Here is a 13630-nt window from a genome sequence, read left to right as displayed (position 1 = left end):
TTTGTCTAGGAAAATGTACATATTTCATTCTGTATTTTAGGTATGCTTGATGATAATTCTGAACTGTCAATAAATGTGGTATATTTTGCCTTGGACTGTAATGGCATTTGATATAGCCGCACTCAATTACTTAATGACAAGGTTGAGATCTGTGTTCTAAAAGGAAATAAGAATGGATAGACAGACAGAATCCTTCATTTAAAAAAATAAATACTTGCCCTTTTTAACTAGCAGTTGCTGGTAACCATATTCCAAGAAACTGCTTTTCTCCAAGAGGTGTTACAATCTTATATGTATGACATGAAGATCCAAACGAATCACAAACACATTCCATTTTCTTTTATTTAAAATTTGTATTTAAATATCCATATAAAAAGTGAAAGACTAGCATATGAAACATGAACAGAATTACTTGTTTCCTTGTGGTTTGTTATACATTGTAACATCTCACATATGGTGCATATTGTGACGACAAGGAATGGTTTACCTCCCATTTGAGACATTATTGGAGTACAAATGACTTGTATTTTCAACATAATGGCAGTTTTCAGTAGCATTGTTATACCATTAAAAACGGCAATAGGACACAACCCCCATGAATTACCTTATTGAATTAGACTCCGGTTTCCCAGACACAGATTAAAAGCCTAGTGCTTGGATTAAACACAAATCTCAAATGAGAATCTCCATTGAAATGTTGTTTTAGTTTAGGAAACCAGCCCCATATGTATTGCAAAGAAATACATTCCATCAAACCATTTGCAAAACCTCCTACATTTAGTTCAATAAAACCACAAAGCATACAAAAATCAGGGGTATTGTCACCCAAGGCACAACAATATGTTATAACAGTACTCAGGAGTCAAGACTAGTGCTGCAAAATTCTGTTAACTTTCAGAAAAATCCCAGGTTTTCCAGCAATCCCTGAATCCGACCAGTATTTCTGTGAAACCTGGGAATTTTGGTAAAGTTAGCAAAATGTTGCCACCCTGGTCAAGACCTTATAGATGAGTAAAGTCATACAACTCTGAAAGATATTGTACACAGATCTAAATGCAACACAGTGTAAAGTGTTTAAAAGTGTTAGAATGCCAGTTAAGGTTTGCTAGTACAGTACTAGACCGATATATTGTTATTGTAGTGGATTAAAAACATGTCTTTCTTCTGGGCATTAGAAAGTTACAAAATAAATAAATAGAGGTAAATATTACCTCGTTTGGAAAGGGAATCAAAATTCATTCCAACATTTGAAAAGGGAGAAAATGCTCCTCAAAATGAGAGAGGAACATTCATATAAAAAAAAGAAAAAAAGAAACAAATTAAAAAAATTAAAATAAAATTATTCCTCATATTCATCTCTGTACATGAGACCCACATAGATATACATTAGCCTAGGCATAAACCGGGCTGCATTCAGGGTAGGCAAACGTGGAACGTTTCAGATAGAAATGCTATGACTAGTGCTGATGTGGTGATTCCTTATTCTACAAATCAGAGAGGCATGTTTTTTCGACATAATATATTTTTATCTGAATGTTCCACAATGTTGTGCTCTGCCAAAACACGGCCCACGTTCTACTATGGGACTGGTAACAAAGAAGGTCCAAAATTGTACACCACATCTGTTGGCAGGCATTAGTGAAGCTCTGAAGTGCTGTGGTATTGTAAAGGGCTGGGGTGTATTCATTAGTGTAAAGTGTAGCGAACCGTAGCAATTTCTATTGGACAAATTCAGGTAGGTCCCTCCCATTTCATCCCGTTTGCTTCCAATTGGTTCCTATGAATACATCCCTGGAACAATAGAGCTGTGGGAGGGTCTGAAACTCTAATAGGGTTTGGCTACGTTCCAATTCACTTCCAGATTGGCCACCTCTCCTTGTCTCCTTTAATTTGCCAAGGAAAGAAAGCCACTTCAAGCCACTGCAGTGTCCCAACACCCTTCGATGGCGTCCTTTCCTTGGCTTTTTCACCTTATGACTTTGACTGATAGGTGAAATAGGCGTTGAATAGGATTTGAGCACAGCACACGGACAAATCAAACTCTTTATGACCAAAGGTGATAAAGGAAAGGAGATAAGAAGATGAGGAAAGGAAGTGGCTTCAGAGTGTTGGGACACAGCCTGAGTTGATGACAGAGTAGTGCTGGGCTGGGCTCCAGCAGTGGTTTGTGGGCTCTCCTGTGTCCCTCACAGCGTCTCAGTCAGTTTGATGGTCACAGCTTTTACCTCAGAGTACTCTGCCAATGCATATTCACCCCTGAGGAATCAAAATACAAAGGTTAATAAATACAAATTAATTTGTATTGTTCTAATCATTCACATTGTGTTAAAAATGTGCAAAAGTGTAAAGTTAGGGTAAACAAACTAGTAAACCCTTTCATAACACATAGTGTTGAAGAGAAGTGACTCTTACAGCTCTCGTCCATTGCCTGACATTTTGTATCCTCCAAATGGTGCCTGGGCATGGAGGGCATTATAGCAGTTTACCCTGAGAGAGAGAGAGAGAGAGGCAGAGAGAGAGAGACAGTGAGAAAGAGAAAGAGCGCACGAGAGAGAGACACAGACAGAGAGAGAGAGAGAGAGAGAGAGGAGAACAAGCAGAGTAATGTATTTGTTTTCAGTTCCATCCCAGAATTCACCAGAGAAGCGATAGCATGTCATACCCATCCAGTGTCATAACCTTAATTTGTACAATCCTAATGCAGCCCAAACCTCATGTTCTGATGGTCCTACCCTCCTGCCATAACGTAACATAAACGTTCAGCCTGAGGTCTATGATCACTCAGGAAACCCTGTTGGTTTAAGGACAGTACAGATTACAGTGCAGATCTCTTCATTCTTCTCTCCCACTCCTTGTCCTCCTTTCACTGCCACACAGAGGAGCTTCGTCTGGGATGCCTACCTATCTACCTGGCTCTATCTTGTGGCCACAAGGTGCAGCTACAGCTGTGTTCTCACATGAAGAGGTATAAGTAGGGGATACGGAGTCAGAGTGAATAGGGAGTACAGTGGTAAAATGCTAATAGAAGTTGTACTGTACAAAGTAGTAGTTAGCAGCACATGGAGTAAATTAATAATAAAGTAGTAATGGTACTTGTACTAGTAAGTAAGGAGTAGTGGTTGGCTTTGGGCCAATGGTAACACTAGTAATAGTAGTGGTAGCAGAAATATTATTATTACTATTAGTATTAATATTATTATTAGTAGTAGTAGTAGTGGTAGTAGTAGTGAGCCTTATTTCAACTAGTCTCTGCAGGAAAGAGGACTAACCATAGAGAATGATAGAGGACTCTAGTGGCCTAAAGGCTGTATTAGCATGGGAAGCGCCATTGAGGGCTTCCACCATTTTAATGTAGTCAACTGGTTGGGACTTCCAACTTCATTGGCTGATCCCTCCTGGTGACCCCGTTGGAGTCATGTCCAACTGGGTCATCAGCCAATCAGGAAGAACCAAATGGACTACTTTAAAATGAAGATAGCCTCAATGGCGCTGCCCATGCTGTCACAGACGCTATAATGGGACAGATACAGAGATGAGTGCTCTATCTATCTCTATGGGACTAACCTACAGTATTTATAGGAACTTGTCAGGCATTGCTAATCAATCACTAGCATCCAGTTCTCATCCTTACACTATTTTGGATATTAGTACTAGTATTGAATGGTTAGGATGGGAATAGTAGTAGCTAATAGTTGTTGCTGTAGTCATATGTAGTGATACTACCATGGTACCATTGTTCAGGAGTTAACAGTAACCTACCAGACGGTGCCAGTCTCCAGGGTGGCAGACACAGAGAGAGCCCGGTCCAGATTGCGTGTGAATACGGCAGAAGCCAAGCCATACTCCGTACTGTTGGCTCTCTCTATGGCCTCCTGCTGGCTCTTGAAGCGGAATATACACTGGACCGGGCCGAAGATCTGGATGGGGTCATGGAGAAGATTACACGCCCTGTTGAAATGCATCTTTCCTACCGCCCTCCTTTGAAGAAATCCCTGATGTGACATGGCTGGTAATTGGTAATTGCTTACACCTATCAGTTTGTTGGATCAGTGATTACCTCAAGGAGGAGAGACAGGTATGTTTGTTATGTATTCAAACAGGCCATGGTCAGCAGGACAAGGATAAAGCAAAGCCTCACAGGCCACAGATGTCAGTTCAACGCCCAATTTGGATTGACTTGGATTTGATGAATAATGTGAAGAAAATGTTTTATAAAAAAATGCAATGACTTCACTGTTGAACCCTGTCAATGTTGTGTTGTGTCCAAATAAATGTCTGTAAGATCAATCAGTACCAATCAGAATAGCCTTGGGTCATATTAATAATAATAAAAAACAAGCGTTTGTTATTTGACAGGTTCAGGTTCCTCCCTGTGTCAGTCCATTTTCTTCCGTTTGGTGTCTAGTGAATACAATCCATAGAGATATGTAGAGGACGTAACATTGCATCTGCCATATTATGGCGTCTGTGGGGGCATGGGTAGTGCCATTGAGGCCATCTCCATTTTTAAGTAGTACATTTTCTTCCTCTACTAATTTGATGAGTTGGTAAACAAACTAAAAGGCTGCATACTTCAAATCAAATCAAACTTTGTCACATGCGCTGAATACAACAAGTGTAGACCTTACCGTGAAATGCTTACTTACAAGCCCTCAACCAACAGCGCAGTTCAAGAATAGTTAAGAAAATATTTACCAAATAGACTAAAGTAAAAAATAATAATAAAAAGTAACACAATAAGAATAACAATGAGGCTATAAATAGCACAATTGGTTGGGAGAATGTAAAACGTCAGCGCCATCTTTTCACCTGCAGTGTGTTGTTTGAACAGGTATAAAGCCAAGGTTGGCAATTTACTGCCACCGATAGTAATGGAATGTTTGTTCACGATTATAATTCATTTACTGATCCCTCCTGATGACCTGGATGGAATTATGTGATCATTCCTTAACCCATAGGAAGTCCCCCCTAATTGACTACTTAAAAATGGTGAAAGTCCTCAATGGCGCTGCCCATGCTAAAATGGCTTTTGGCCACTAGAGTCCTATCTATTTCTATGATATGATCCTGCTTTACCATGACCATAGACTTGGATAGACAGCTCTAATACCACAAAGCCAGTTTTAGCATGGGCAGATCCATTGAGCACTTTTACCATTTTAAAGTAGTCAACTGGATGGACCTTTCTATGGGTTAAGGAAGGATCGCAGAATTCTATTCAGGTCAGCAGGAGGGATCAGCCAATGAATGGCAGGTGGCATTAAATCACCAACCTTGGCTTTATGCCTGTTTAGAAAACACACTCCAGGTGGCAGTACACACTTTCAGTTTGTCTACCGACTCATAGAAGAAGAACATGAATAAATTGACTACTTTCGATTGGAGAAAGATCTACATGGCACTGGCCATGCTGTCACAGAAGCCATTATGCCACAGATGTAAAGAAGCGCCCTCCATCCATCTCCATGACTATGACCTTGTTTGAACCATAGATATACCATTGTCTGAACCTGCACTTCAACCACACCACCAGAAGATGGCAGTGGTATACAACAAAACTGCCTGGAGCGGTGGTGGCGTTCTCATTTTTATGAATGAAATCACTGTAAAGCCAACATCAGAAACCCCTAGCTCTGGGTAGAAGTTCCCCGTAGACACAGATCACAGATCTAGGATCAGCTTTCCTTCCTCCAATCACAGAACAAAGACACAGTAGGCGGCCATTACGATGCAGAAAAAGTTCAGTTTCCTATTTACAGGTATTATATACAGAGAACAGAATGATCTGCCTGTGGTATATTTAAGCAATAAGGCCAGAGGGAGTGTGGTATATATACCACGGCTAAGGGCTGTTCTTACACACGATGCAACGCGGAGTGCCTGGATACAGCCCTTAGTTGTGGTATATTGGCCATATACCACAAACCCCCGAGGTGCCTTATTGCTACTATAAACTGGTTAACAATGTAATCAGAGCAGTAAAAATTAATATTTTGTCATACCTGTGGTATACGGTCTGATATACAGTACCACGGCTGACAATCAGCATTCAGGACTCGAACCACCCAGTTTATAATGAATATCAGGACAGGTTTCGACTGTTAGAGTCTTCTTCAGGCAGCGTTGTGGTGGACGGATGTATCATCCCCAATCCTAACCTTAACCATCTGATAAGAAAATCACAAAACTGACCATAGATCAGCATTTGGATCTCTCACCTCTTCCTTGGCGATGCGCATATGGTCCTTGACATGGGAGAATACGGTGGGCTGGATGTAGAGGCCTGTGTCATCCATGGCCACGCCCCACACTCCAGTTTGGCTCCCTCCTTCTTCCCGCTGTCAATCAACTCCAGTATCTTATCAAACTGCTTCTGGTCAATCTGGAGGAACAGGGGAAGATATGAGAGGAGGGAGGGAGGGAGGGAGGGAGGGAGGGAGGGGAGAGCGAGTGAGATGAAGGGAGGAGAGGAGAGCGGGAGGGAGGAGAGTGGGAGGGAGAGAGAGAGGAGATGAGAGAGGGAGGGAGGGAGGGAGGGAGAGAGAGAGAGAGATGAGGGAGGGAGTTGGAGGCAGGCAGGGTGATGTCATTACACAAAAGGTAAAGTAATGGCTATAAAGGGAGTATTCGTTTACACACATCCAAAGCTGGCACAGGAGCAAAAGAAAGAAAGAACAGCTAGAAAAATAATGGGAGGTTTTCTGCTCCCACCACAAGAGATCTTTAGTGAACTTATACTGATAGCCTACATGGATAGCCAACGGCGTAATGGAAACTACGTTTCTGTCAGAAAAGCCCTGAAGGACACGTTCTGTAACTGTCCCACATCTTCTCATGCTGTCAGCTGTAGACTAAAAGTAAAGGACTGAATCCTAATTTGTTGCCAGCACGGTTAACTTGAGATAATATTTGATTGACTTCACTGCATGACTTACATGAATATCTGAGTTAAGCACACAGCTCTCAAGTTACAGATGTAGGATCTTCATTTGATCACTTTTTTGTTACTGAGAATTTTCGTGCACCGCAGGAAATGCAAACCTTTGGAGTTTTTAAAAGGATTCTAAAGTTTGTAATTTCCACTTAGAAATGTCAGACTTGATTTGCCCTAACGAAAAATGTATCAATCCCCTACAAAAATATCCATTAACCAAATCCACATAATAATTCACATTTCCTGTTGCTGCAGAAAAACTGGCTCAAATGAAGATCCTACATCTGTAGGATTTGTTCAAAAGTTGGGAACTGATCTAATCGTGAATAATTGCCAAAGACTCCAACCACCTAAGCCATAGACTGTTCACTCTGCTACCATCCGGCAAACGAGACCCGAGCATCAGCTCTCGGACCAACAGGCTCCAAGGCAGCTTCTACCCCAAAACCAAAACACTGCTGAAAAGTTAAACTGCTAAATAGTCAACTAACGGTTCCCAAACTATCTGCACTGACTCTGTCTTTCACTGACCCTATGCACACTCACTAGACTATTTATACACACACACACCACATACACGCTCACTACACTATATACACACACCGTATAAACACTCACTAGACTATATACACACACCGTATACACACTCACTAGACTATATATACACACACACCGTATACACACTCACTAGACTATATATACACACACACACCACATACACACTCACTAGACTATATAAACACACACACACCACATACACACTCACTAGACTATATATACACACACACACCGTACACACACTCACTAGACTATATACACACACCGTATAAACACTCACTAGACTATATATACACTAGACTATATATACACACACCGTATACACACTCACTAGACTATATATACACACACACCGTAAACACACTCACTAGACTATATATACACACACACCGTATACACACTCACTAGACTATATATACACACACACACCGTACACACACTCACTAGACTATATATACACACACACACCGTATACACACTCACTAGACTATATATACACACCGTATACACACTCACTAGACTATATATACACACCGTATACACACTCACTAGACTATATATGCACACCGTATGCACACTCACTAGACTATATACACACACCGTATACACACTCACTAGACTATATATACACACCGTATACACACTCACTAGACTATATACACACACACCGTATGCACACTCACTAGACTATATATACACACTGTATACACACTCACTAGACTATATATACACACCGTATAAACACTCACTAGACTATATATACACACCGTATACACACTCACTAGACTACATACACACACCGTATACACACTCACTAGACTATATACACACACCGTATACACACTCACTAGACTATATACACACACCGTATACACACTCACTAGACTATATACACACACACTAGACTATATATACAAACTCACTAGACTATATATGTATACACACGTCACAACACTATATATACACACTCACTAGACTATATATACACACCACATACACACTCACTAGACTATATACACACACCGTATACACACTCACTAGACTATATACACACACCGTATACACACTCATTAGACTATATATACACACCGTATACACACTCACTAGACTATATAAATATACACACTCACTAGACTATATATACACACCGCATACACACTCACTAGACTATATACACACACCGTATACACACTCACTAGACTATATACACACACCGTATACACACTCACTAGACTATATATACACACCACTAGACTATATATACACACTCACTAGACTATATATACACACCGTATACACACTCACTAGACTATATATACACACTCACTAGACTATATATACACACACCGATATACACACTCACTAGACTATATATACACACCGTATACACACTCACTAGACATATATACACACTCACTAGACTATATATACACACCGTATACACACTCACTAGACTATATATACACACACGTATACACACTCACTAGACTATATATACACACCGTATACACACTCACTAGACTATATATACACACAGTATACACACTCACTAGACTATATACACACACCGCATACACACTAACTAGACTATATACACACACCGTATACACACTCACTAGACTATATATACACACACTGTATAGACACTCACTAGACTATATATACGCACTCACTAGACTATATATACACACACCGTATACACACTCACTAGACTATATATACACACCGTATACACACTCACTGGACTATATACACACACCGTATACACACTCACTAGACTATATATACACACACCGTATACACACTCACTAGACTATATACACACACCGTAAACACACTCACTAGACTATATACACACACCGTATACACACTCACTAGACTATATATACACACACTAGACTATATATACAAACTCACTAGACTATATATACACACCGTATACACACTCACTAGACTATATATACACACACCGTATACACACTCACTAGACTATATATACACACCACATACACACTCACTACACTATATACACACACCGTATACACACTCATTAGACTATATATACACACCGTATACACACTCATTAGACTATATATACACACCGTATACACACTCACTAGACTATATATACACATTCACTAGACTATATATACACACACCGTATACACACTCACTAGACTATATACACACACCGTATACACACTCACTAGACTATATACACACACCGTATACACACTCACTAGACTATGTATACACACCGTATACACACTCACTACACTATATACACACACCGTATTCACACTCACTACACTATATACACACACCGTATACACACTCACTAGACTATATACACACACCACATACACACTCACTAGACTATATACACACACCGTATACACACTCACTAGACTATATATACACACACTGTATACACACTCACTAGACTATATATACACACTCACTAGACTATATATACACACACCGTATACACACTCAATAGACTATATATACACACCGTATACACACTCACAAGACTATATATACACACACTGTATAGACACTCACTAGACTATATATACACACTCACTGGACTATATACACACACCGTATACACACTCACTAGACTATATACACACACCGTATACACACTCATTAGACTATATATACACACCGTATACACACTCACTAGACTATATATACACACCGTATACACACTCACTAGACTATATGTACACACCGTATACACACTCACTAGACTATATATACACACCGTATACACACTCACTACACTATATACACACACAACGTATGCACACTCACTAGACTATATATACACACACACCGTATACACACTCACTAGACTATATATACACACACACACCACATACACACTCACTAGACTATATAAACACACACACACCACATACACACTCACTAGACTATATACACACACCGTATAAACACTCACTAGACTATATATACACTAGACTATATATACACACACCGTATACACACTCACTAGACTATATATACACACCCACCGTAAACACACTCACTAGACTATATATACACACACACCGTATACACACTCACTAGACTATATATACACACACACACCGTACACACACTCACTAGACTATATATACACACACACACCGTACACACACTCACTAGACTATATATACACACCGTATACACACTCACTAGACTATATATACACACCGTATACACACTCACTAGACTATATATGCACACCGTATGCACACTCACTAGACTATATACACACACCGTATACACACTCACTAGACTATATATACACACCGTATACACACTCACTAGACTATATACACACACACCGTATGCACACTCACTAGACTATATATACACACTGTATACACACTCACTAGACTATATATACACACCGTATAAACACTCACTAGACTATATATACACACCGTATACACACTCACTAGACTACATACACACACCGTATACACACTCACTAGACTATATACACACACCGTATACACACTCACTAGACTATATACACACACCGTATACACACTCACTAGACTATATACACACACCGTATACACACTCACTAGACTATATACACACACACTAGACTATATATACAAACTCACTAGACTATATATACACAACGTATACACACTCACAACACTATATATACACACTCACTAGACTATATATACACACCACATACACACTCACTAGACTATATACACACACCGTATACACACTCACTAGACTATATACACACACCGTATACACACTCATTAGACTATATATACACACCGTATACACACTCACTAGACTATATATACACACTCACTAGACTATATATACACACCACATACACACTCACTAGACTATATATACACACCGTATACACACTCACTAGACTATATATACACACCGTATACACACTCACTAGACTATATATACACACTCACTAGACTATATATACACACACCGTATACACGCTCACTAGACTATATACACACACCGTATACACACTCACTAGACTATATACACACACCGTATACACACTCACTACACTATATATACACACCGTATACACACTCACTACACTATATACACACACCGTATTCACACTCACTAGACTATATACTCACACCGTATACACACTCACTACACTATATACACACACCGTATTCACACTCACTAGACTATATACACACACCGTATACACACTCACTAGACTATATACACACACCACATACACACTCACTAAACTATATACACACACCGTATACACACTCACTAGACTATATATACACACACTAGACTATATATACACACTCACTAGACTATATATACACACCATATACACACTCACTAGACTATATATACACACTCACTAGACTATATATACACACACCATATACACACTCACTAGACTATATATACACACCGTATACACACTCACTAGACTATATATACACACCGTATACACACTCACTAGACTATATATACACACAGTATACACACTCACTACACTATATACACACACCGTATTCACACTCACTAGACTATATACACACACACTAGACTATATACACACACCACATACACACTAACTAGACTATATACACACACCGTATACACACTCACTAGACTATATATACACACACTGTATAGACACTCACTAGACTATATATACGCACTCACTAGACTATATATACACACACCGTATACACACTCACTAGACTATATATACACACCGTATACACACTCACTGGACTATATACACACACCGTATACACACTCACTAGACTATATATACACACACCGTATACACACTCACTAGACTATATACACACACCGTAAACACACTCACTAGACTATATACACACACCGTATACACACTCACTAGACTATATATACACACACTAGACTATATATACAAACTCACTAGACTATATATACACACCGTATACACACTCACTAGACTATATATACACACACCGTATACACACTCACTAGACTATATATACACACCACATACACACTCACTACACTATATACACACACCGTATACACACTCATTAGACTATATATACACACCGTATACACACTCATTAGACTATATATACACACCGTATACACACTCACTAGACTATATATACACATTCACTAGACTATATATACACACACCGTATACACACTCACTAGACTATATACACACACCGTATACACACTCACTAGACTATATACACACACCGTATACACACTCACTAGACTATGTATACACACCGTATACACACTCACTACACTATATACACACACCGTATTCACACTCACTACACTATATACACACACCGTATACACACTCACTAGACTATATACACACACCACATACACACTCACTAGACTATATACACACACCGTATACACACTCACTAGACTATATATACACACACTGTATACACACTCACTAGACTATATATACACACTCACTAGACTATATATACACACACCGTATACACACTCAATAGACTATATATACACACCGTATACACACTCACAAGACTATATATACACACACTGTATAGACACTCACTAGACTATATATACACACTCACTGGACTATATACACACACCGTATACACACTCACTAGACTATATACACACACCGTATACACACTCATTAGACTATATATACACACCGTATACACACTCACTAGACTATATATACACACCGTATACACACTCACTAGACTATATATACACACCGTATACACACTCACTAGACTATATATACACACCGTATACACACTCACTACACTATATATACACACACTAGACTATATATACACACTCACTAGACTATATATACACACCATATACACACTCACTAGACAATATATACACACTCACTAGACTATATATACACACACCATATACACACTCACTAGACTATATATACACACCGTATACACACTCACTAGACTATATATACACACCGTATACACACTCACTAGACTATATATACACACAGTATACACACTCACTACACTATATACACACACAGTATTCACACTCACTAGACTATATACACACACACTAGACTATATACACACACCACATACACAC

At 39.3% G+C, this 13630-nt stretch overlaps 1 protein-coding gene across 1 annotated transcript in view; it reads right to left on the bottom strand.

Moving 5' to 3' along the window:
- Positions 1–324: 324 nt before the first annotated feature.
- The window catches only part of LOC106592019 (aldehyde dehydrogenase family 1 member A3-like), a 59897-nt gene continuing 46591 nt past the window's right edge, over positions 325–13630 (bottom strand). The window contains 5 exon segments of the mRNA XM_045708827.1: positions 325–2256; positions 2413–2487; positions 3760–3917; positions 6219–6301; positions 6304–6382. Coding sequence (XP_045564783.1) covers positions 2187–2256; positions 2413–2487; positions 3760–3917; positions 6219–6301; positions 6304–6382 — 465 coding nt within the window. The 3' untranslated portion in view covers positions 325–2186.

The sequence above is a fragment of the Salmo salar genome, chromosome ssa26 (genome assembly GCF_905237065.1).
Source record: "Salmo salar chromosome ssa26, Ssal_v3.1, whole genome shotgun sequence".
Taxonomy (NCBI): Eukaryota; Metazoa; Chordata; class Actinopteri; order Salmoniformes; family Salmonidae; genus Salmo; species Salmo salar.
Note: the sequence above shows the minus strand (reverse complement) of the source record. Positions and strands in the feature narration are given on the sequence as shown.